Genomic DNA, 24,821 nt, shown 5'->3' with positions numbered 1-24,821 from the left:
TTTGTGTGTGAGTTTCTAATAGCATGAGCCTTTTATTAAAACCTTGTAACAAATGCCTCTTACTGGATTATTGTGGTCTTCAATGCATGAAACACTGTACTGTGGACTACCACCTCAGTATGTACTCTTATGTAGTAAGGTAAATTGCCAGTGAAGCATTATAAACATCATTACTTCTTTTTTATTAAAAAGAGACTTTATAAAATACCTAATATAGCCAAAAATATATAAATTTAAATAAATTTAATGTGTATCATAACCTAAAATCTAAAGTTAATCAGAATTTTAATCTATCTCAAGCCTGTAATCCCAGCACTTTGGGAGGCCGAGACGGGCGGATCACGAGGTCAGGAGATCGAGACCATCCTGGCTAACATGGTGAAACCCCGTCTCTACTAAAAAAATACAAAAAACTAGCCGGGCGAGGTGGCGGGCGCCTGTAGTCCCAGCTACTTGGGAGGCTGAGGCAGGAGAATGGCGTAAACCCGGGAGGCGGAGCTTGCAGTGAGCTGAGATCCGGCCACTGCACTCCAGCCCGGGCGACAGAGCGAGACTCCGTCTCAAAAAAAAAAAAAAAAAAAAAGAATTTTAATCTATCTCGAATTAAACAAGAACCTTAGAAAACTCTTTTTTTTTTTGAAGCAGAATTTCGCTCTTGTTGTCCAGGCTGGAGTGCAGTGGCCGTGATCTTGGCTCCCTGCAACCTCCACCTCCCGGGTTCAAATGATTCTCCTGCCTCAGCCTCCCAAGTAGCTGGGATAATAGGCATGCGCCACCACCTCTGGCTAATTTTGTATTTTTAGTAGAGATGGGGTTTCTCCATGTTGACCAGGCTGGTCTTGAACTCCCAACCTCAGGTGATCTGCCCGCCTCGGCTTCCCAAAGTGCTGGGATTACAGGCGTGAGCCACCAAGCCCGGCCTAGAATATGTTAATGATCACAACTAGCCCTTCTCCCTCTCCCCACTCATCAACGTACTCAGCTTATGTGATTTTGTCTAGTATTTTCATTATCTTTTAAAATCTCACAATTAGGCATTATCCTTTTATATAGTCAATATTTGTTTCATTTACTAACACGTTTAACTGTTGTTTTGCTCTCCCCAGTTCTTCTTACATCTGAGACCTCTCTTCTGGAATCATTTTCTTTCTTCCTAAAATAATACCCTTTAGAGACTTGTTTAGTTTCTCTAAGACTGTTCAGCTGGGTATACAGTTCTAGACAGTTTCTTTGTTTAAGCACAGAGATAATGTTTCATTGTCATCTGTTTCCCTGACTGCTGGATAGGAAGTCACATGTCAGTCTGTCTTCCTTTATAGGCAATCTGTCTTTATCCTCTGGCTGTTTTTAAGATAGTCTTCCTTTTGGTTTTTGTGTCCTAGAGCTTTACCATTTATTTGTCCTGCTTGAGATTCATTGTGCTTTCTGAATCTGAGAATTAGTAGGTTTTTTGCTTTTTGTTAGGTTGAGAAATGTTTATTATCTCTTTGAATATTGCCTCTCCCCCATTCTCTATATTTTCTTTTTTTTTTTTTTGAGACGGAGTCTTGCTCTGTCGCCCAGGCTGGAGTGCAGTGACCGGATCTTGGCTCACTGCAAGCTCCGCCTCCCGGGTTTACGCCATTCTCCTGCCTCAGCCTCCTAGTAGCTGGGACTACAGGCGCCCACCACCTCACCCGGCTAGTTTTTTTGTATTTTTTAGTAGAGACGGGGTTTCACCGGGTTAGCCAGGATGGTCTCGATCTCCTGACCTCGTGATCCGCCCGTCTCGGCCTCCCAAAGTGCTGGGATTACAGGCTTGAGCCACCGCGCCCGGCCAGCCATTCTCTATATTTTCTTACCTCCCATTTGCTTTGTATATGGGTCACTTAATTTTCCAGATCACGAATCGTCTCTTCAGTTATTGCCTAATCTGTTTTACCCATCCATTAAATTTTCTGTTTTAATAATTTTTCAATTCCTAGAAGTTTTAGCTTTTTAAATAGTCTGTCATTTATTTTTTTACTTTTGAAAATAGAGATGGGGTGCTACTATGTTACCCAGGCTGGTCTTGAACTCCTGGGCTCAAGCAGTCCTCCCACCTCAGCCTCCCAAAGTGCCGGGATTACAGGTGTGAGCCACAACACCCAGCCAAGTCTGTCATTTTGTATTTGTATTTTTTGTTCTTTATTTATTAAAACACATTAAACCTATCAAAATATCTGTGAATTGTTCTGTTGGTTATTGTTTATGGTGCCTGGTTTTCTCGTGTTTTGTGATTTTTATTGTGAACTTGTACTTACTAGGACTCTAGGAATTCTAAGAAACTTGGGGTAGGGATTTGTTACCCCAGAAAAGGTTCATGTTTGGGTCTAGGTGCCTAGGAGTTTACAAATTCAGTACACCTCTAAGTTGGTGTGTTGGCTGGAGGTTTCTTAGACCATCCAGCTAGTATGAATTTATACCCAAACCTACTTTGAGGACCAGCCTCTGATGAACAAATTCTCAAGAGAGATATTTTTTCCACTTGACCCAAAGCCAGTGTTCTTGACCTTTTCCTTTGCAGGGCGGATTTGTTGTTGGTTGCTTGGTTGGTTGGTTGGTTGGTTTTGGTCTCTTTACTAAAGATATGTCTCTTCATGGGTTCTGGATTTGTTCTCTCAGGATATACTCTGCTTTACCTCTAATTTTTATGAATCTAAAGGATTGGCTCCTGTCTCTTGTGTGATACCTTTGCATTCCAAGGGTCTGGGTTACTGCACAAATATTTAATAGATTTTGACTAACCATTAGCTTTAGTAACTACTTAATGTTCTAGATTTAGTAACCACTTTAGTGGTCTGGATTTTAATATTTTATCCTATATTTTGAAGTGTTTTTAGTGAGAGGGTTTCAAAGATCCTAGCCCACCATATTTCTTGAGAGGGAATTCCTAGCATTCCTTTCTTATTTACACTATATCCGTACTACAGAATTGACTTTTCTCAAACCATTTACTTATGCTTTAGTATTGTATCACATCAGGAGATCATCCAAATTTTCCGGGATGCTCTGGTATAAAGAAGCCACAAATTAACTGAAAGCGATTTTTTTTTTTTTTTTTTTTTTTTTGGAGACAGGGTCTCACTCCATCACTGAAGATGGAGTGTAGTGTCACAATCTCGGCTCACTGCAACCTCCTCCTCCCGGGTTCAAGCAATTCTTTTCCCTCAGCCTCCTTAGTAGTTGGGAGTACAGGTGTGCACCACCATGCCCAGCTAATTTTTGTATTTTTAGTAGAGATAGGGTTTCACCATGTTGGCCAGGCTGGTCTCAAACTCCTGGCCTCATGTGATCCTCCTGTCTTAGCCTCCCAGAGTGTTGGGATTACAGGCATGAGCCACCACACCCAGCCAGCAATTTTATATACTATCCTTCAGCCAAGGGTACTTGGTGTAGGGCAGGTGATTAGTTTCTTAAACCTTCCTTTCTAAGGCTGCTAGTGGTTTACTGACTTTGTAAGGATTAAGTGATAGTAAATCTCAGTGGATCACCAAGCATCTGAGAAAATCTACAGTAAAATATTTTATAATTAATTCTTAAAATTGCTTTTGATTTAAGGGAGTTTTTTTTTTTTTTTTTCTGAGACGGAGTCTCGCTCTGTCACCAGGCTGGAGTGCAGTGGCATGGTCATGGCTCACTGCAACCTCCACCTCCTGGATTCAAGCGATTCTCCAGCCTCAGCCTCCCAAGTAGCTGGGATTACAAGCACACGCCACCATGCTCAGCTAATTTTTGTATTTTTAGTAGAGATGGGTTTCACCATGTTTGCCAGGCCGGTCTTGAACTCCTGACCTTGTGATCCTTCTGCCTCAGCCTCCCAAAGTGCTGGGATTATAGGCGTGAGCCACCGCGCCTGGCCCTAGGGGAGCTTTTTGAATAATAGGGTTTGTTACGTAGTATCTCTTAGGCTTTTGGATGCCATGTGTTTGAAAAGAGATCCTACTGCTAAAATAAATGGAAAGAACTGCTGTAAAACATGTTAGTTTGTTATGAGTCTCTTAACTTCAGAGTTTTACTGATGGTTTATTAAGAACTTAGTATTTCTACTTTGTTTTTATAGTAGTAGTCTAAAATTCTACTGGATTTCTTCTTCCTTCCCATCTTACCAACAACATGTAGACATCGAACAAAGTTATTTTTTTCTCCTAGATGTGACTGCAAAATAATTGTACTTGCAAAAAATAAAAAGGGTTTTACTTATAAAACAAACTCGTTTACATTTTAACAAAACTGTTAAAAAAACAAACTTTCCGGAATGTTTTATAGTATTGCATCACCTTTAACTCCATCTAAGCATTTTCATTCTCATGAGTATATCTATAAATTATAAGTATACTATTGTCCTTTATTCCTTGTATTATGAAACCAAGGGTCAAAGAGCCTATAAAACTAGAACCCATCTCTCCTGACTTACTGATCAGTAAACTCTGTAGACAAAGCTATGCTTCCTTAGTGTGAATAAGAACAATTTTAATACTTATGTTTAGTAGGAGTCATAAGTTCCTAATATATATTGCAATGTACTTAATTTACAAGTTCCTAATATATATTACAATTTACTTAAAAATGAAAATGCTAGTGTCTATTGGAGATGAGGATAGAAGTACGAAGATGGCACTATAACATGGTGTTATGAACTCTGGAATCAGACTTTGGTTCGTATCTCATTTCTGCCGCTTAACTGTGTGACCTTAGGCAAATTACATAACCTTTTCTTTTTTTTTTTTTTTTTTTTTTTTTGGAGACGGAGTCTCGCTCTGTCACCCAGGCTGGAGTGCAGTGGCCAGATCTCAGCTCACTGCAAGCTCCGCCTCCCGGGTTCACGCCATTCTCCTGCCTCAGCCTCCCGAGTAGCTGGGACTACAGGCGCCGCCACCTCGCCCGGCTAGTTTTTTGTATTTTTAGTAGAGACGGGGTTTCACCGTGTTAGCCAGGGTGGTCTACGATCTCCTGACCTCGTGATCCGCCCGTCTCGGCCTCCCAAAGTGCTGGGATTACAGGCTTGAGCCACCGCGCCCGGCCTACATAACCTTTTCAAGCCTGAGACTCCTTTTGGACAGAAGGGATGTGCTGATAGTATCAGCCTCACAGTTAGCATTATGTGAGCATTACATGCATGTAAAGCACTTAGTCACAGTGCTTATATAAATGAAAGAGTGATTCTTGAATAGCTTCCAGCCTTGTTGGAATCACGTAGCAGGGCAAACTTTTTCTCTAAAGGAGTAGACAATAAATATTTTAGGATTTGCCAGCCACTTCCTTATAGTTATTTCCATATTAACATGTTCCATGTTAAGGGCTTGACAGTTACACCATTTAGACTTGTTAATTTTTTTCTTAATGATATTTTGTTAATTTTATGGTGAATCATCTAAACCAGTTTTGGAACTAAGACAGTCCTGTAGGAGCTATATAATTTTAAAGGAATTCAAGTGTCTATATTATACTAGGAATACCTAGGACTAACATGATTGCTCTTGTCCTTCCTAATGGATGATGGTAATACTGATAAGGACTCTTGGTAACCCCGAAGACGGGGTGAATCCATATCCCTTTATTATACACATAAGCTTTAGTTTTGTAAGTATGGTCAAAATTCTCAGATTCCATGTTACATTAAGATCCTTGCTAGAAATGAACTTTATAGGGTAAATTGTTGGTTAGAAAACATTTACTTTTCTCTTTCAGTTGAGGCTAAGACGTCTGAAGCTGAGAAGTCTGAAGTTAGGCCCTTTAATGATTCTACTCATGCTGAGCCCTTGAATGAGTCTACTCACGTTTCTTTGCAAGAAGAAAACCAGTCTTCTGTCAGTCATTGCGGCCCTGATGTTTCTACAATTACTGAAGAAGGCTTATTTAGCCAAAAGAGTTTCCTTGTTTTGGGTTTTAGTAATGAAAATGAATCTAACATTGCAAACATCATAAAAGAAAATGCTGGGAAAATCATGTCCCTTCTGAGCAGAACTGTTGCCGATTATGCTGTGGTTCCTCTGCTGGGGTGTGAAGTAGAAGCCACTGTGGGAGAAGTTGTTACAAATACGTGGCTGGTAAGACAACACTGTAGTGGTTGAAATAAAGTATTGAAGAATATCTGAATGCCAAGAAGGTTAATGCTTGTTTCTTAGGCAGTTCAGTTACAGTAAATCGGTGTTTGGATTTGAACACTCTTGATTTTGCTTTTAGCAAGGGAAATTCTAAAGTTAAATGTGCAAGTTTCTTGGGCCTAATCCTGATAACGGTAGAGGTTACTCTTTCCCAGAGGTCACAGCAGCAACATTCCTTCTTAGGAGGTCACTATAGGGTCATCTCATACTATTTGTCTTGTTTTCTTACAACCAAAGCATCACTGGTAATTTCACTGTTGATTTTTTTTTTTAACATTCCAAGAATTATGAGAAAAATAGTATAATACATTGGAGGAATGAAATTTAAAGCAACATTCAATAACTCCAATGATAGATCTTACTGATTGTAATAGCCTAATGTAATCAGTCGATGTATGCATATGTGTGTATGTGTATGTATATTTTAACATTATGATATGAAATGTATTGAGAAAGAGTATACACAGGTTTGTATTAAAGTAAAACTTCTTATCAAAACTAAATTATAGCTCGTGTGCCTGAATGAGTGTTAACCACTGGCTGCTTATTTCAGGTTGGCTTTACTGTTTCTCTTGTTTTTAAAAGGTTACTTGCATAGACTGTCAGACTTTGTTTGATCCAAAGTCGAATCCTCTCTTCACACCAGTCCCAGTAATGACAGGGATGACTCCTTTAGAGGATTGTGTTATTTCATTTAGCCAGTGTGCTGGAGCAGAAAAAGAGTCTTTAACATTCCTAGCAAACCTCCTTGGAGCAAGGTATGTGATCTTTTTAATGCACCTGTTGTGTTGGTGTATCTTTTTATTTATTTTGACTTCTTGGAGAGCATTCAAATTAGAATTTGGTTGGGTGTCTTTATTATATTTATGGATGTTATATGGTTCCTTCTCCCCTCCCACTGCTTCACTTGACTAGCCTTAAAAAAAAAAAAAAAAGTACCTCCATTGTCCAAAGATGAAGACTTAGGTATCATAAGAAGATAGTAACTGCAGTGGATCCAAATACATGAAATAGTGTTTAAGTCGTGACTTCATAATGACACCAAATAAACTAAGGTAATTGATGATCTTTGAAAGATGCTAGGGAACCAGTCCGTTACTTTGAAAGCTGACAAAAGGAAAGGATCAAGTAATTTAACTTGCATTTCCTGTGCAGTTTGCATCAGGGTAACGTGATAGTGGATACGGCAGTTTCCCTTTTTAAAGATGTTTCAACAAACAAACAAACAAACAAGGAATGATAAGATTGTAACCCCTAATGAATGAAAGAATCTAGGTATTGAACATCAATAGTTAATCACACAATAAAGGGACAAGATATGATGTGCCTTCTTATGGAGAATACACCACCACTTTGAAGTAGTCTTGCCAAAATAATCAAACCTCAATCTGATGATGCTTCTAGATCCAATTCCCAATTTATAGGAAATGCAAACAGCAGAATAACACGTTAAACTACACCACAATGATATAATCAGCAAGACCCAGACTTTGGTACAACTCTATGGCATAAATGATCCAGTGTCTTCAACGAATGTATATTAAGGGCATGGAAAAGAAGGTAGGAACCTATAAGCTAAAAGACATGAAAAAGCAAAAGCCTAAATATGGTCTTTAAAGATGCCATTATTTGATTATAGAAAAGTAAAGAAGTGATTACCATAAGTGTCCAAAAAGACTGAGCACAGTGGCTCATACCTGTAATCCCAGCACTTTGGGAGGCCAAAAGATTGCTTGAGCTCAGGAGTTTAAGACCAGCCTGGACAACATAGTGAGACCTCATCTCTATTTAAAAAATAATTTTAAAAAAATGAGCTAGGCATGGTGGCATGTGCTTATGGTCCCAACTACTCGGGAGGCTAAGGCAGGAGGATTGCTTGAGCCCAGGAGACCGGGGCTGCAGTGAGCTGTGATCACACAACTATACTCCAGCCAGGGCAACAAAGTGAAACCCTGTCTCCAAAAAAAAGCCCAAATAGTGGCTACTATTAAGAAGGGAGGGAAAGGGGGTTGTATGGCATGTTGGAGAGGTACTGGGGTGGTTAGCGAGATTCTGTCTTCTGACATGGTTGGTGGACTTAAGGGTTTCACCTTATAACAATTCATTAAGCTGTATATTTCTTTTTTTGCTGTTTTCTGTTTGAATTATATGAAACAAATTCTTTTAAAACCGAAATTGTGGAAGATAATAACATACATGACAACAGACTCCACTGGATACAACTAAAGCTGCATTCAGCAAGAAAGTCATGCAAATTCTGAAATAGAATAATTGGTACTAGCCCTAACAGTTATTAAAATACATTTTGTGGCCAGGTGTGGTGGCTCATGCCTGTAATCCTAGCACTTTGAGAGGCTGTGGCAGGAGGCCAAGTTCAAGACCAGCCTGGGCAATATACTAAGACTCTGTCTTTAAAAAAAATTTTTTAAATGAGCCAGGCAGTGTAGCATAAATCTGTAGTCTCAGTTATTTGGGAGGCTGAGGTGGGAGTATTGTTTGAGCTTGGGAGGTCAAGGCTGCAGTGAGTCACAATGGCGCCACTGTACTCTACCCTGGAGGACAGAGCAAGACCCTGTCTCAGAAAACAAACAAATACATATTTTGTGCAACTTCACTAAATAACAGTGTGGTTGCGTGTAGCAGAAAGTTTAATTCATGGACAGCAAGAGTAGCAGGAGAGTCAAATACACAAAGAAATTTACGATAAAAGTGACATTTCAAATTATTAAGGAAGACATGGCTTATTCAATAAATAGGATTCATTAAAGTTGGAGCAATATCTCATATCTAAATAAGTACTGAATGGATTAGTGGGTTAAATATAAAAAATGAAGTTATAAAAGTACTAGGATAAACACATAACATAGAAAAAAAGTGCTAGGAAACATGGGAAATTTAAAAATCTGAAAAGTTGGAAACTGGAATGTAAAACCCAGAAGTCATAAAAGAAATCATGGAATTCTGTTCAATCTCAAGTCATAGACTTCTTTTTCTGCCCTGTATTCTCTGTGTGTAATATCCTATGATCTTGAGGCACTTAATTTCTCTGTATTTTTTCCCATGTCTATACTTAAATATTGAGAGGATCATATGAGATAATATGTAGAAATGCTTTGGAAAGTTGTAGTAGGTTAAAAAATAATAATAATGTGTTATTTATACACTTTGCTCCTGTCACTTTTTCCTTGCCTTCTTTTGGGAGGAAAGGACAAAGTATGGGGGTGATAACTAATTTAGGAGGTAACTTTGGCTGTGTGAGGTGGTTCACGCCTGTAATCCCAACTTTAGGAGGCTGAAGCAGGAGGATCACTTGAGCTCAGGAGTTTGAGACCAGCCTAGGCAACATGGTGAAACCCCATCTCTACAAAAAATACAAAAATTAGCCAGGTGTGGTGGTTAGGACTACACCTGTAGTCCTAGCTACTGGGGAGGCTGAAGTGGGAGGATAGCTTGAGCCTGGGAAGTAGAGGTTGCAGTGAGCTGTGATTGTGCCACTGCACTCCAGTCTGGACAACATACCAAGACAAGACCCTGTCTCAAAAGGAGGTAATTTTGCTGTCTGTTCTTTGCTTGTCTAATTGTCTAAAAACATAATATGTCTAATTATGTTTTTATAAAAAGTTTGTTACAGCAATACATTTTTACCCTAGAGTAAGCATTTGTAAGGGGATTAGCTTAATTTCAGATAGAATAAACCAACTTTTAATCAGTATTTTTTCCTATACTTACATATCTCTAACCACACTGTTGTGTTGGAAATTTTGTTCTTAGTGTTGCGGATGAATTGTATACGTGACCATTTCCACTTCTTTAAATATAAATTTCAGTGTTCAAGAATACTTTGTTCGCAAATCCAATGCAAAGAAAGGCATGTTTGCCAGTACTCATCTTATATTGAAAGAACCTGGTGGCTCTAAATATGAAGCTGCAAAGAAGTGGAATTTACCTGCAGTTACTATAGCTTGGCTGTTGGAGACTGCTAGAACGGGAAAGAGAGCAGACGAAAGCCATTTTCTGATTGAAAATTCATCTAAAGAAGGTTAATACTTTTATTCTGTTATTTTATATATATTTACAACTAGATGGTTTCTGGGATATAAATGTGCCAATGCTTGTGTTTAGGAAAGGTCATTGATTTTCACTTTTCACATTGGGTGCAGTGAGGGTCTCAGTGTTTGAAGTCTCAAGATGTAAGCTTGGCTCCTATTTATTGCTGATTCCTTCTATGGCTCACAGTAACATACCATGTAATTAATGTGCTCTCTCTCCTCTTATCTTTGGGCTTCTGCATGTTTCCTGTAGACCACCTCACAGTTGCCAGCTCTTCCTTATCTTTCAGTTCTCAGCTAAGATACCACTTTCACTGGGAAGCCTTTCTTTTTCTTCTTTTTCTTTTTTTTTTTTTAAATTATTATTATACTTTAAGTTCTAGGGTACATGTGCGCAACATGCGGGTTTGTTACATATATACATGTGCCATGTTGGTTTGCTACACCCATTAATTCATCATTTACATTAGGTATATCTCCTAATGCTATCCCTCCCCCATCCCTCTACCCCACAACAGGCCCCGGCGTGTGATGTTCCCCGCCCTGTGTCCAGGTGTTCTCATTGTTCAATTCCCACCTATGAGTGAGAACACACGGTGTTTGGTTTTCTGTCCTTGTGATAGTTTGCTCAGAATGATGGTTTCCAGCTTCATCCATGTCCCTACAAAGGACATTAATTCAACCTTTTATATGGCTGCATAGTATTCCATGGTGTATATGTGCCATATTTTCTTAATCCAAATCCAGTCTATCATTGATGGACATTTGGGTTGGTTCCAAGTCTTTGCTATTGTGACTAGTGCCGCAATAAACATATGTGTACATGTGTCTTTATAGTAGCATGATTTGTTTTGTTTGTTTGTTTGTTTGTTTGTTTGTTTTGAGACGGAGTCTTGCTCTGTCTCCCAGGCTGGAGTGCAGTGGCCAGATCTCAGCTCACTGCAAGCTCTGCCTCCCGGGTTTATGCCATTCTCCTGCCTCAGCCTCCCGAGCAGCTGGGACCACAGGCGCCCGCTACCTCGCCCGGCTAGTTTTTTGTATTTTTTAGTAGAGATGGAGTTTCACCGTGTTAGCCCGGATGGTCTCGATCTCCTGACCTCATGATCCACCCGTCTCGGCCTCCCAAAGTGCTGGGATTACAGGCTTGAGCCACCGTGCCCGGCCAATAGTAGCATGATTTGTAATCCTTTGGTTATACACCCAGTAATGGGATCGCTGAGTCAAATGGTATTTCTAGTTCTAGATCCTTGAGGAATTGCCACACTGTCTTGGGAAGCCTTTCTTGACTCACTAAGTATGGCCTTTGTCTTGGTGTAATGTTTTGTTTCACCATGACACTCTGTATCATCCCTTTTATCTCTTACCTCGGTGTTATAATGGTGGTTTATTTTGTGTCTCCCTGCGAAATTATAAGTTCCAGAAAGGCAGTGAACATGCATGTCTTGTGAATTCTGTATTTCCTGTGTCTAACAGTAGGCCTGGCATGGAGTAGCTATCTAATAAGTTTTTTTGTTAAATGTTGAAAACAGGTGGAAGGCAGAGGTGGAAGAATACAGTACCTTCTCTTTTAAGATAATAGCATTCCTGGGCAAACTTCAGGGGCATATCAGCAGCTTGGGAACACCTCTCAGAGTCATTACTTATTTTGCCAGACAAACTGGTAATTTTATGACGGAGGCTAAGTGATTAAATTTTGATTAAAATTTGATTAAGGGCTTTCCAAAACTTTACTGTAGTTAACTCTGAGTAATTCAGATTTTCTTTTTAGCCTGTCATTGACTAGAAAGACATTCACTGATACAATTTTTGGCAAATAGGCTTATTGAGACATAGCAAGATGAAACAGGAAATCTATTTTTATTTTTTCAGTTAATGTGCTTGTCTTAACTCAACATATGTTTAATGCATAATCTGGTTTGTTTCTTGGAAAGTAGGTATATAATTTTGTCATTTAAGGTGTACTGAGAATTGACATGAAAACTAACAGTTAGATTGGGATGACAAGGTAGATGGATCACTTGAGCCCAAGGATTATGCGAGAAAGAAAGGAAATAAAAGAGATGTAAAACATTACTTCTTGTGTACTGGAAAAAAGTGGGCATTAGTGGCTCATATTTGTTTCTTTTCATTTTAAATCTCTAGAACAAAGTTTGGAAACAGAAATAACAAATGGAATCAATCTAAATTCAGATACTGCAGAGCATTCTGGCACATGCCTGCAAACTCACAGAAAAACCGTCATTACACCTTTAGATATGAATCGCTTTCAGAGTAAAGCTTTCCGTGCTGTGGTGTCACAACATGCCAGACAGGTTTCAGCCTCCCCAGCAGTAGGACAACCACTTCAGAAGGAGCCCTCACTACACCTGGATACACCATCAAAATTCCTGTCCAAGGACAAACTCTTCAAGCCTTCCTTTGATGTGAAGGTAAGGTTTATAGGCAATGGTCCCAGAGTTAACAGTTTTACTGTTTATAAAGTTAAAGCACCAAATTTGGCATCACCTCTAAAGTGTAGTAGTAAATTTTCCAGAGATGTTGGCAAGTAGATTTTTGTTATTGCGTTTGAATGTTTTGAGTCCCAATATACATTGAGGGTTAAGGTAAGAGCTATAAATAAATATGGTGTGAAATTAGGACATCTGGGTTCAAGTACTCGATCAATCTTGAACTGCATAACTAGGCCGATCATTTAACATACCTGAGCTTCAGTTTGTTTCTTCATACAAAGAAGATAATACTTGCTCTGAAAATTCATAGATTATAAAGATCGAATGATGAAATCACTTTATAAACTATAAAATGTGGACACACTGCTACTTTATATATTGGTTCTCAGAGTACAGCCACGATTTGCCTTCTGAAAATGTGTGTATATCGCCTTACTTGAATTGTTTCCTGTAAAGACATGAGTTAAGTCTGTGTTTCAGTTTGATCTCCTGAGCAGTATAGTATGGCTCCCTTTCTGAAAAATTTGTTTGCAAATCAGGGGCTAATAAAATCTTCCAAATGATTTTCTTTTATTTTCCAAAGCTGATTTTCATCACTATTTCTTTAGTAGCTTTTGACGTCTTAAGTGGCTGTTCAAACCGTTGTCTATGATTTCTTTATCTACAAACCTTTGCAGAATTATTTTACTCATTCATCTGTTGATATTTTTGCTTGTAGGGTATTTAGAAGCAATATTTTAATAATTTTTATTAGTGTGTTTTGGAGCAGACTTACTAAAAAGTTTACAGATTATTCATATTCAGAAAATAAATATTAATTGATATCCAGGACAATTTTCCCCAAGCTAATTTATGTCTTTATTTTTGGTGAGAATTCCAGTGACCCACATGAAAAAAAATGTCTTTACTATTAAACTCACAATTCTAAGTTTTCACATGAAATCTCTTCTGAGGTAACATTTTGTACTGTGATTAATACTCAGGTCCATATCCCTTAAGAAATAAAGGAAAATCAGTCTTGGGAACTGTGAGGTGTAGGATCAAGCCTCTTCTTTGCCTCCTACTGCCTTTTAAAAGCAAGTCAACCTCTTTCAGCTTCATTATTCTCATCTGTAAAATCCAGATGATCTCTGAAGTCTCATAACTCACAGACTCTCTGAAGAGCGAATGTAATAATATTAGTAGGCAAGAAAATAGTAGAAATATTTTCAGTCATTGAGACCATTCTTATGTAGATACTTTGCAATAAAAGTTTTGCAGTGGAAAGCTGATTGTTCTGAATAGCCTCAGTACAAAAAGCACATTTAAAGATTTTATTGTTTAGAGTCATAATATTGGGCAGTATTTTTTCTCCTTTTTCTTTCTTTTTTGATGGCACATAAATAATGCTTCGTCTTATAATCAGTGGTTCTTCAAACTGATATAATATGGTATGTTGAATTATTTACTCAAAACATGAAAGGGCCTATGGAATAATCACCAAATTGACCATCTATTAGGCCTTACCTTCCCTCCCCACCAAAAAATTCACCTCTTATTTAAACTTAATTTTTAATTAATATACATCAGAGCAGTACAATAAGTATACTGCTAATGAAATATCAGGGTTAATCATTGGGAAGCCACTATACACGTTCAGATAGAGACCATGGTCAGTACTGTAAACCCTTGCTTGTGGCTCCAGCACTGCTTCCTCCCTAAAGTATACTCCTGACTTCTAACACTATAGTTTTGTTATGCTTGTTTTTGACTTTTAAATATATGATATCATAGTATGTATGCTTTTGAGTCTGCTTTTTTTAAATTGTTCTTTAACCCTTATTTAGATGTGTCTGTTTTGCTGCATGCAAATATAGTTCATTTATTTATTCCTTTGTATGGATATACAGAATTTACATTTCCAGTGTACTGTTGATGGGCATTTAGTTGGTTACTGGTTTTTTGCCCTTACAAAATAATTTTACTGTGAGCGTTCTTTTTTTTTTTTGAGACGGAGTCTCGCTCTGTCGCTCAGGCTGGAGTGCAGTGGCCGGATCTCTGCTTACTGCAAGCTCCGCGTCCCGAGTTTACGCCATTCTCCTGCCTCAGCCTTCCGAGTAGCTGGGATCACAGGTGCCCGCCACCTCGCCCGGCTAGTTTTTTTTTGAATTTTTTAGTAGAGACGGGGTTTCACCGTGTTAGCCAGGATGGTCTCAATCTCCTGACCTCGTGATCCGCCCGTCTCGGCCTCCCAAAGTGCTGGGATTACAGGCTTGAGCCACCGCGCCCAGCCGACTGTGAGCATTCTTGTGCATGTCTCTTGGAGTCTATATGTGTGTATTACTATGTGGTATATACCTAGAAGTGAAATTGTTGGGTTCTATTTAAGCTTCAGTAGAGAACGACAAATTTTTTGCCAAAGTGATTATACCAGTTTATGCTTCCACCAGTAGTGTGTTGAGTGTACCCAGTGTTCCTCATCTTTGCTGACACTTGCTATTATAAGCTGTTTTATTTCATTTTTTACTTCAACATAATTTCTAACTTACAAAAAGTTGCAAAATAAAAATGGTACAAGGGGCTGGGTGTGGTGGCTCACATCTGTAATCCCAGCACTTTGGGAGGCTGAGGTGGGAGCATCACTTGAGACCAGGAGTTCTGAACCAGCCTGGTTCAGAGACCCCCATCTCTAACAATTTTTTTTTTTTTTCATTAGCTGGGCTTGGTGGAGTGCTCTTGTAGTCCTAGGTACTCAAGAGGCTGAGGTGGCAAGATGGCTTGAGCCCAGGAGTTTGAGGCTGTAGTGAGCTATCCTACCACTGTACTCCAGCCTGAGTGACAGAGCAAGACCCTGTCTCAAAAAGAAATAAGTACAAGGATGGCTGGACATAGTGGCTCATGCCTGTTATCCCAGCACATTATGAGGCTGATCAGGGGTGGATCACTTGAGGCAGGAGTTGGACACCAGCCTGGGCAACATGGTGAGACCCCACATCTACAAAAAGTTGGAAAAATTAGCTGGGCATGATGATGCATACCTCTTCCTACTTAAATGATATTCTTTATTATTTGTCAGTTTTCAGTTATGTTTTTGGCTCCCACTAATTGCCTGTACAGAAGATTTTATTCTCTTTCCCCCTTTTCTCTCTTCTGGTTTTCACTGCATATTTTTTTACTTTGTCAGGAGGGAAAATACGTTTTTTCAACCCACAGACCCCACCCTCGTTTTGGTCTTAACTCTACAATCAAATATATGAAATGCGTACTCTTCTTTTTGAAGCTTTCCTGTCAGCTTTGGTATGATGAAGTTCATTTTCTAGTAGGTTCCTCAGGAATCTATGTGTACACTTGTGTACAGTATTCCTTGAGTTCTGCATGTTCATAACTTTTACTATGGCCTTGCTTCTTCTACAGATTGTTTGGATGTACTATTCTTAGTTTGCTGTTTTTTTTCTTGAGTTTCCTGAAAATGCTCTTCCACTACTGCCTTGCTTTGTATGTGTTGTTTTTGAAAAAAATCTGATGCCAGTCTAATTAAATTATCTTGTCTTTGTAAGTTATTTCATCTTTTTGCCTGGAGGTCATGTGGATTTTTCTTTTATCTTTTTTTGTTGTTGTTGTTCAGACAGAGTCTCGCTCTGTCACCCAGGCTGGAGTGCAGTGGCACGATCTCGGCTCGCTGCAACTTCTGTCTCCCGGGTTCAAGCAATTCTCCTGCCTCAGCCTCCCGAGTAGCTGGGATTACAGGCATGCGCCACCATGCCTGGCGAGTTTTTGTATTTTTAGTAGAGACAGGGTTTTGCCATGTTCGCCAGACTGACCTCGGACTCCTGATGTCAAGTGATCTGTCCACCTTGGCCTCTCAGAGTGCTGGGATCACAGGCATGAGCCACAACGCCTGGCCTTTCCTTTTATCTTTGAACTCAAATAGTTTTACGAGGATGTCTAGATGTTAAGAATTCTCAATCATTTGAAATCAGTTTTCTACAATACATGGTAGGTTTTAAAATTTGATTCTTTTCAAATTTTTGGTCTGAGAGATGAGAAGAATGGAGCTGCCAATCAACTGAGTTGAACAGAACAGGTTGAGATTGGAGCCTAAAGATCAAGAGTTCACATGTTAGACACATTAAGTTTGAGATGCCTGTTAGATATCCAAGTAGTTGTTAAATAGGCAGTTGCAAATAAAGCTGGAAGTTTGAGGAATGGTTTGGGCTGGAGATAAAAATTTGGGGTTCTGGGTTTGTAGGTAATATGTAAAGCCATGTGAGAATAGACGCCAAGAGATCAGGAGAAGGTGAAGAAAGGAAAGAGGTTTTTTGTTTTGTTTTGTTTTGTTTAAGACAAGGTCTCGCTGTGTCACCCAGGCTGGAGTGTAGTGGCATGATCACAGTCCATTACAACCTTGACCTCTGGACTCAAGCAATACTTCTACCTCTGCCTCCAAAGCAACTAGGACTTCAGGTGCATGTCACTACACCTGGCTAATTTTTAATTTTTTTGTAGATACGGGGATCTTACCACACTGCCCAGGCTGGCCTTAAATTCCTGGACTCAAGCAATCCTCCTGCCTTGGCCTCCCAAAGTGTTGGGATTATAGGTGTGAACCAACATGCCCAGCTGAAGAAAAGAGCTCTAAGGAACATCTTGAGGTGCTCACCTTTAGAGGAGGAACCAGCAAAGGAGACTGAGAAGGAGCTATAAGAGAGGAGGAAAGCCTAGAGATTATTTTAGAAGCCAAGTATTTCAAAGAGGGAGGAAGGGTTAACTATGTCCAATACTGCTCAAAGATCAAGAAAGGTGAGAATAGAAAATCGGCCAGTGGATTTAGCATTATGGAGGTCAGTGGTGTCATCATAACAATAAGGGTTTTGGTGGCATGATGGAGATGGAAGCTGGTGTGGGTTCGTAAAGAAAGGAGAAGAATGGGAGACGTTGAGTGTAAACAACGATTTTGGAAGGAGTCTTGCCATAAAGGGGAGCCAAGAAAATGGAGTTGTAGCTATGGGGCAAAGTAGGGTCAAAAGAAGGTTGTTTTCTTTTTAAGGTAGAAGAAATAGCCAGGCTCAGTGGCGCTTGCCCATAATCCCAGCACTTGGGGAGCCCAAGATGGGAGGATCACTTGAGTCCTAAGAGTTCAAGACAAATCTGGGCAACATGGCAAGACACTGTCTTTACAAAATACACAGAAATTAGCTGGGCGTGGTGGTGCAAGTCTGTAGTCCCAGCTAGTTGGGAGGCGGAAGCAGGAGGATTGCTTGAGCCCAGGAGATAGAGTATGCCGTGGGCAGTGATCATGCCGCTGCACTCCCGCCTGGGTGACAGACTGAGACCCTGTCTCAAAAAAAGAAGAAATAACTGTATGTCAGTGTAACTGCCAGTAGAGAGCCAATTGATGATGCAGATGAGAGAAGGAAGACTTGCAGGAGGCTTGAGTCTGAGAGGCATTGGGATCTACTTAAGTAGAGGAAAGTACTAGTGGCACGTGTGCTGAAGGCAGATACAGGTGGTATGGGAGCTTCTGATTTTTGTAGAAGGAATCCTCTAAAATGCTTTGAAGAAATTAAAAAAATTAAAGTTTAGCATATAGAAAGACTGTGTTCTTGGCAAAATAGATTTAAGCATCGTCAAGATCTGTAAAGGCGTATTAATCTGTTTGCACATTGCTATAAAGAACTACCCCAGACCGAGTAATTTGTTCTTATTTTTATTTTTTTATATTGAGACGGAGTCTTGCTCTGTTGCCCAGGCTGAAGTGTGGTGGCATGATCTCGGCTCATTACAATCTCTGCCTGCTGGGTTCAAGCAGTTCTCTTGCCTCAGCCTCCCGAGTAGCTGGAATTACAGGTACCCACCACCACACCTGGCTAATTTTTGTATTTTTAGTAGAGATGGGATTTTACCATGTTGGGCAGGCTGGTCTCAAACTCCCAACCTCAAGTGATCCACCCACCTCAGCCTCCCAAAGTGCTGGGATTACAGGTGTGAGCCACTACATCCAACTTTATAAAGAAAACAGGTTTAATTGACTCACAGTTCCACAGGCTGTACAGGAAGCACCACTGGGGAGGCCTCAGGAAACTTTCAGTCATGGTCGAAAGTGAAAGGGAAGTGAACATGTCTTTCATGACTGGAGAATGAGGAAAAGATAGCGGGGGGAGATGCCACACACTTTTAAACAACCAGATATCAGCCAGGCGCAGTGGCTCACACCTGTAATCCCAGCACTTTGGGAGGCCAAGGTTGGGTGGATCACCTGAGGTCAGGAGTTCAAGACCAGCCTGGCCAACGTGGCAAAACCGCATCTCTACTAAAAATATAAAAATGAGCTGGGTGTGTTGGCACATGCCTGTAATCCCAGCTAATCGAGAGACTGAAGCAGGAGAATCACTTGAACCAGGAGGTGGAGGTTGCATAGAACCAAGATCGCACCACTGTACTCCAGCCTGGGCAACAGTGAGACTCCATCTCAAAACAAACCAGATATCATGAGAACTCACTCATTATCACAAGAACAGCAAGGGGGAAATCCGCCCCCATAATCCAGTCACCTGCCACCAGGCTCCTCCTCCATCATTGGGGATTAGAGTTCAACATGAGATTTGGGTGGGGACACAAATCCAAACCATATCAAAAGGTAATGTAGATCCTAGAAAAAAATGCAAGCAGAAACAGTATTTAAAAAATCTGAAAAGAATAATTGCAGGTAGGCAGTAACCCTACCATTTATTAAAACCTCTTGTAAAGTTGCAGTAATTAAAGCAGTGTGTTGTCACCTGAATAATCAAGTTAGTGTATAAGATTATACTCCACAAATAGGGGAATGTATTATGTAATAAAGGTAGCATTCAAATTGGACAACTAGGTAGCCATCTGAGAATATGTTTGTAATTAAAGCTCACACTTTACATCAGAATACTTTTTAGATGATCAACTTTTGGGGTTTTCCTTGAAACAGGATCTCACTTTATCACTTGGGCTGGAGTTCAGTGGCATCATCATGGCTCACTGCAGCTTCGACCTCCTGGGCTCAAGCAGCCCTCCCACCTCAGCCTCCTGAGTAACTCAGACTACAGGTACATGACACTGTGCCCAGCTAGTTGTATTTTTTGGAGAGTTGGAGTCTCACTCACCATGTTGCTCAGGCTGGTCTAGAACTCATGGGCTCAAGCAATTCTGCCTTGGCCTCCCAAAGTGTTGGAATTACAAGCGTGAACCACCACACCCAGCCTAGATGATCAGATATTTAAACATAAGAAATGAAGCCATAAAAATTCCCAAACATGTCATTAATTTGTTTTTAAAATAATCCTAGTGTGGGGAAGGCCTAACTATAACATACACTCCAAAAGAAATAGAAGATTTGTGTGAATTTGACAGCATTAAACGTTCTCTAACTGGGTGTGATGGCACACGCCTGTAGTCCCAGCTGACATAGGAGGATTGCTTGAGCCCCAGAGGCAGAGGTTGCAGTGAGCTAAGATCGAGGATCGAGCCACTGCAGTCCATTCTGGGCAAGAGAGCAAGACCCTGTCTCAAAAAACAAAACAAGAAAATTCTCCAGCCAGGCACGGTGACTCACACCTGTCATCCCAGCACTTTGGGAGGCCAAGGAGAGAGGATTGCTTGAGCCTAGGAGTTTGAGACCAGCCTGGGAAAGACTGCAAGACGCTGTCTCTATGAAAAATTTTAAAATTACCTGAGCACAGGGTTGTGCATCTGGAGTCCCAGCTACCTGGGAGGCTGAGGTGAGAGGATCCCTTGAACCCAGGAGTTAGAAGCTATAGTGACGTATGATCATGCCACTACACTCCAGCTTAGGTGACAAAGCAGGACCCCATCTCTAAAAAACAAAAGGCTCCATGGCAAAAATTTGACAAATGATAAATTGAAAGTAAATACACGGATATTTTATCACAGTTGATCCATGCACATATAAATTCATACAAATGAATATAAAAGTATATTCATACAAGCAATTAAAAAAAAAAGACAACCCAGTGGACAAATGGGCAAAGGATAGGAGCAGGTAGTTGTCACAAAAAATTAGATATAAATATACATATAGCCAGGTGCGGTGGCTCACGCCTGTAATCCCAGCACTTTGGGAGGCAAAGGCAGGCGGATCACGAGGTCAGGAGTTCGAGATCAGCCTGACCAACATGGTGAAACCCTGTCTCTACTAAAAATATGAAAAATTAGCCAGGCATGGTGGCGCATGCCTGTAGTCCCAGCTACTCAGGAGGCTGAGGCAGGAGAATGGCTTGAACCCAGGAGGCAGAGGTTGCAGTGAGCCAAGATTGCGCCATTGCACTCCAGCCTGGGCAATAGAGCAAGACTCCATCTTAAAATATATATATACACACACACGCACAAAGATATTTAACCTCATTCAGTATAAAAGAGTAGAAAATTAAAGCATACAGATAAAATTTTTTAGTCACCAGATTGTCAAAAAAAAGTCTGATTACTGCGTTATCAAGCACATTTGGAAAATACACACACTCATACTTTGCTCATGAAAATGTCAACATTGGTAGATACATGTTAGTCTTATTTTTTTATGTTTTTTTTTTTTTTTTTTTTGAAGAAATGGGGTCTCACCATGTTTCCCAGACTGGTCTCAAACTCCTGGCCTTGAGCCATCTTCCTGCTTCAACTTCTCTGGAGTAGCTGAGATTACTGCCAGGAGCTACTGCACTGGGCTGGTAGATACATTTTGCTTAAAAGGTTTCTTTCACTCTTGTATGTGCAAAATGGTTTGTGTACAAGGTTATTCATTGCATCATTATACTAGCAAAAGATTGTTAACCGAAAGCTTACAGTTATATACAGGTTAAATACATTCTGATACATACATGAAATACTGTACACATGCAAAAGAGAATGAGCAAGCCATCCGGACAACAGTAGCTTCCTTTCAGGAGGGAACTGTTGGTGGCTTTAGAACAGAAATATATTTTGAACTTTTGAAGATTTTTTTTTTTTTTGTAATTCTCAGCTCGTTTTGACTTTCTAACCTTCTTTATAATTCATTTCGTGATTATATCCATCGTTGCCTGTTTGCTTCCTTCTGAGTTTGTTTTTTTGTTTTGTTTTGTTTTTTTGTTTTTTTTCAAATTCAACTCTAAGATTCAGGTAAGAGGCAAGCACTGCTGAAAATGTAAGCTTGTTAGTCTCTGAACCAATATGCTGGACAGTATGGAATTTTTGTTCTTCACAGTATATAGATTCGATTAGTTTATTCTTTTCATTGTTATTTGGAGGAAAACTAGAGGAGGTTAAACTGTAACCCATTAATTTTGAGGATTCTCCCCCTTCTCTCTCTTTACCCCCTCTCCTCCTCTTTCTTTTTCCTGTCCTGTTAACCCATCTTGCTTCTCTCTCTCTCTTCGTTTCTCCTTCTCGCTGTCTCCTTCATATGTATAGGATGCACTTGCAGCCTTGGAAACTCCAGGACGTCCCAGCCAACAGAAAAGGAAACTGAGTACACCGCTCTCAGAAGTTATTGTCAAAAACTTGCAACTTGCTTTGGCAAATAGCTCTCGAAATGCTGTCGCTCTTTCTGCCAGCCCTCAACTGAAAGAGGCCCAGTCAGAGAAGGTAGGATTAGTTCTCTTATTAAAAGGAAGTTTTAGATAACATTTCAAACAATAATGACTGATCTGTTTCTTTTATTTTCCATGGACAGGAAGAAGCCCCAAAGCCACTTCACAAAGTAGTGGTATGTGTTAGTAAAAAACTCAGTAAGAAGCAGAGTGAACTAAATGGGATTGCAGCCTCTCTAGGAGCAGATTACAGGTAGTTGGCACATCTTTCTGTTTCATGGTGGTATGACTGAAATTTATAAGGAAACCTAAAGCTATTGTGAGCATCTACAAGGAAATGTTTATTTGGTTGTTTCATGCGTCTTTATCTACAAAATCTCTCCAGCTGATTTTTAATTTACCACATCTGTTGAAAATAGCCTGTCACATACCGGTTCACTCATATATATATATACACACACACACATATATAAAATGTATATTTTTTAGGGTATGCACAACAAACATTGGAGAACCTATTTTGTGCCACTATTCTAGAAAACTTAGGATCCATGAATGATCAGTATAGCTTAAAAGAATCCCTGTGTTCAAGGAGTTTAGAGTCTGTTAATAGTAATACATCTGGATCTGAGATTAAGTTTATTTTTACTAGTGATTTTTCAGATTAGAGCTCTCTGGGAGTAGTACTAAGTACTCTGGCAGCCCTCCTTTATTAAGATAGTCTTTTTTGAGCATGTTTTAATTATCTTTTTTTTTTTTTTAAGACTTTGGAGACTTAGATTATCAGATTTTTCTTCAGTCAACCTGACAGACTAAGCTGAAGACAGATTTCTAGCACAAATGGCATCAGTATCCGGAATTGAGAATGTCTTCCCTATTTCAGCCAGTCCTGAGTTGACTGTACTCCCCTACTATCTGTAATGCTTACTTTGTTGATAATTTGTGTTCAGCCATTCATAGATAGCATAAGAATTTGTTTAACAAATGATGAACCATTTCAGGAATATGATTAGTTTCATCTTCTCCTTTGGTAACTCTTATTTCAGTTTGTTTTCTGTTTGATAAAGAAATTAGGGCAGGAAAATATAGAAGTAAAATTAATCTGTAATAGATATAAGCATCTTAGTGTTTGGTACATCCATTTGAAATAGTGCAGCTCTTCTACAGTATATTTGTATTGCCTATTATGAATTATTATGTAATGTTATCTATTATTATCTAATTACCTATTATGTTACCTATTGCCAGTTGCTGAGCATTATCTCATTTCATTCTCATAGTAGCCCCACAAGGGATGTGTGTATGTTTTTTTCCCTCAAAATTGAATGTTTCCTTGTATATTCTGTTTTGATGTAGACATAAGACTTTCAAGGGAACATATAGGATGTATGTTTTTATACGATTTAAAATGCCAGTCCTCTCAGTATAAAAAATATAATTTATTACTGAAATTCCTAAACAGAATTGAACCAGTGCATTGCATTAAAGTTTATATTAAATCTTTTCCTGAAATGGATTGGTAATTGGTAATTGATAAAAGGGAAGAGCCTTTTAATATGCAGAAGTTATGATATTTATGTATTCATAGAGTAAGCAGTTTTCAAGTGAAGTTGTTCCAAATGTTCCCTTTCTTGATCTAGGACCAGACTGTCCCAAAGAGATCATCCAATACTGTCTTCTGCCTTCAGACAGTTAAACATGTAGGCCAGATCTTTGCAACACATCAGATACAGCATCTTCATTTTATTACAAATATTTGTGTAACATTCCCTCTATTAAAATGAAATTTATAAATATCACCTACCTACTTTTATAATTTAAAAAAGCGGCAGGCAGTACAGCACTCTGTGATGCATAGGAGAAATAGAAGGTGCATAATATAGAAAAGATACATGTTCAGTTATGTAATGCCTAAGGCTGACTACATTAGAAAATGATGGAGTATTAATACGTTTGTATACCTGTGTAAAGTTACCACAAATCCAACAGTCCCAAGGCTGAGACCAGTCTGGGGGCTCAGATATCATGAGTAGCAGTGGTCTTCCGTGAGCTTATACAGTAGTGACCTTTTTGGAATATTAGCATATATTAGAACTGCAAAAAGAAAAAACGTGTTTATATGTCAAACAGGTTCTAGGCTCATCTAATTATAAACCACTTTTTTTACATACGTGAGTTTGTCAGGACATTAGAATATCATGCAAGATATGAGATAATTATATGTATGACTGTTACCCAGAATGTCCAGCATCCTGTACCTTACCCACTGCATGCTAGTAGCACCCTCCAACATACAAACACACATTGTAACAACCAAAATCACCCTCACAAATGTCCAGAATAACCCCTGAAGTAACACTTTTGCTGAAACCACTGATGTAGACCAAGGGTGGATGGACTGGTTCATCTGTTTTTGTAAGTGAAATTTTATTGGAATACAGCAATGCCTTTCCACTTACAAATTGCCACTTACAAATTGTATGCTTTCACATACAAGACAAAAGTTGAGCAGTTGCAGAAGAGATTGTTTGGCCTGCAAAGTCTAAAATATTTACCATCTGGCCTTTTAAGAACAAGTTTGCCAAACCCTGATGTAAACCATCTACAACCACTGACAGTCTGTTCTTGAATGGCCTCTGAAGACTGAAACTCATGGTTTCCATATTGTCA

The 24,821-nt window shown here is 39.5% G+C and overlaps 1 protein-coding gene across 3 annotated transcripts in view; it reads left to right on the top strand.

The window, feature by feature from the left end:
• The window catches only part of TOPBP1 (DNA topoisomerase II binding protein 1), a 63,992-nt gene that overhangs the window by 13,612 nt on the left and 25,559 nt on the right, over positions 1-24,821 (top strand). For all 3 annotated transcript variants that reach the window (XM_010379527.2, XM_030933986.1, XM_030933979.1), the window contains exons 11-16: positions 5,710-6,068; positions 6,711-6,883; positions 9,953-10,164; positions 12,317-12,603; positions 22,033-22,206; positions 22,295-22,404. In XM_010379527.2, coding sequence (XP_010377829.1) covers positions 5,710-6,068; positions 6,711-6,883; positions 9,953-10,164; positions 12,317-12,603; positions 22,033-22,206; positions 22,295-22,404 — 1,315 coding nt within the window. The remainder of the gene's footprint in view (positions 1-5,709; positions 6,069-6,710; positions 6,884-9,952; positions 10,165-12,316; positions 12,604-22,032; positions 22,207-22,294; positions 22,405-24,821) is intronic.

Source organism: Rhinopithecus roxellana, chromosome 1 (genome assembly GCF_007565055.1).
Source record: "Rhinopithecus roxellana isolate Shanxi Qingling chromosome 1, ASM756505v1, whole genome shotgun sequence".
NCBI classification, from domain to species: Eukaryota; Metazoa; Chordata; class Mammalia; order Primates; family Cercopithecidae; genus Rhinopithecus; species Rhinopithecus roxellana.
Note: the sequence above shows the minus strand (reverse complement) of the source record. Positions and strands in the feature narration are given on the sequence as shown.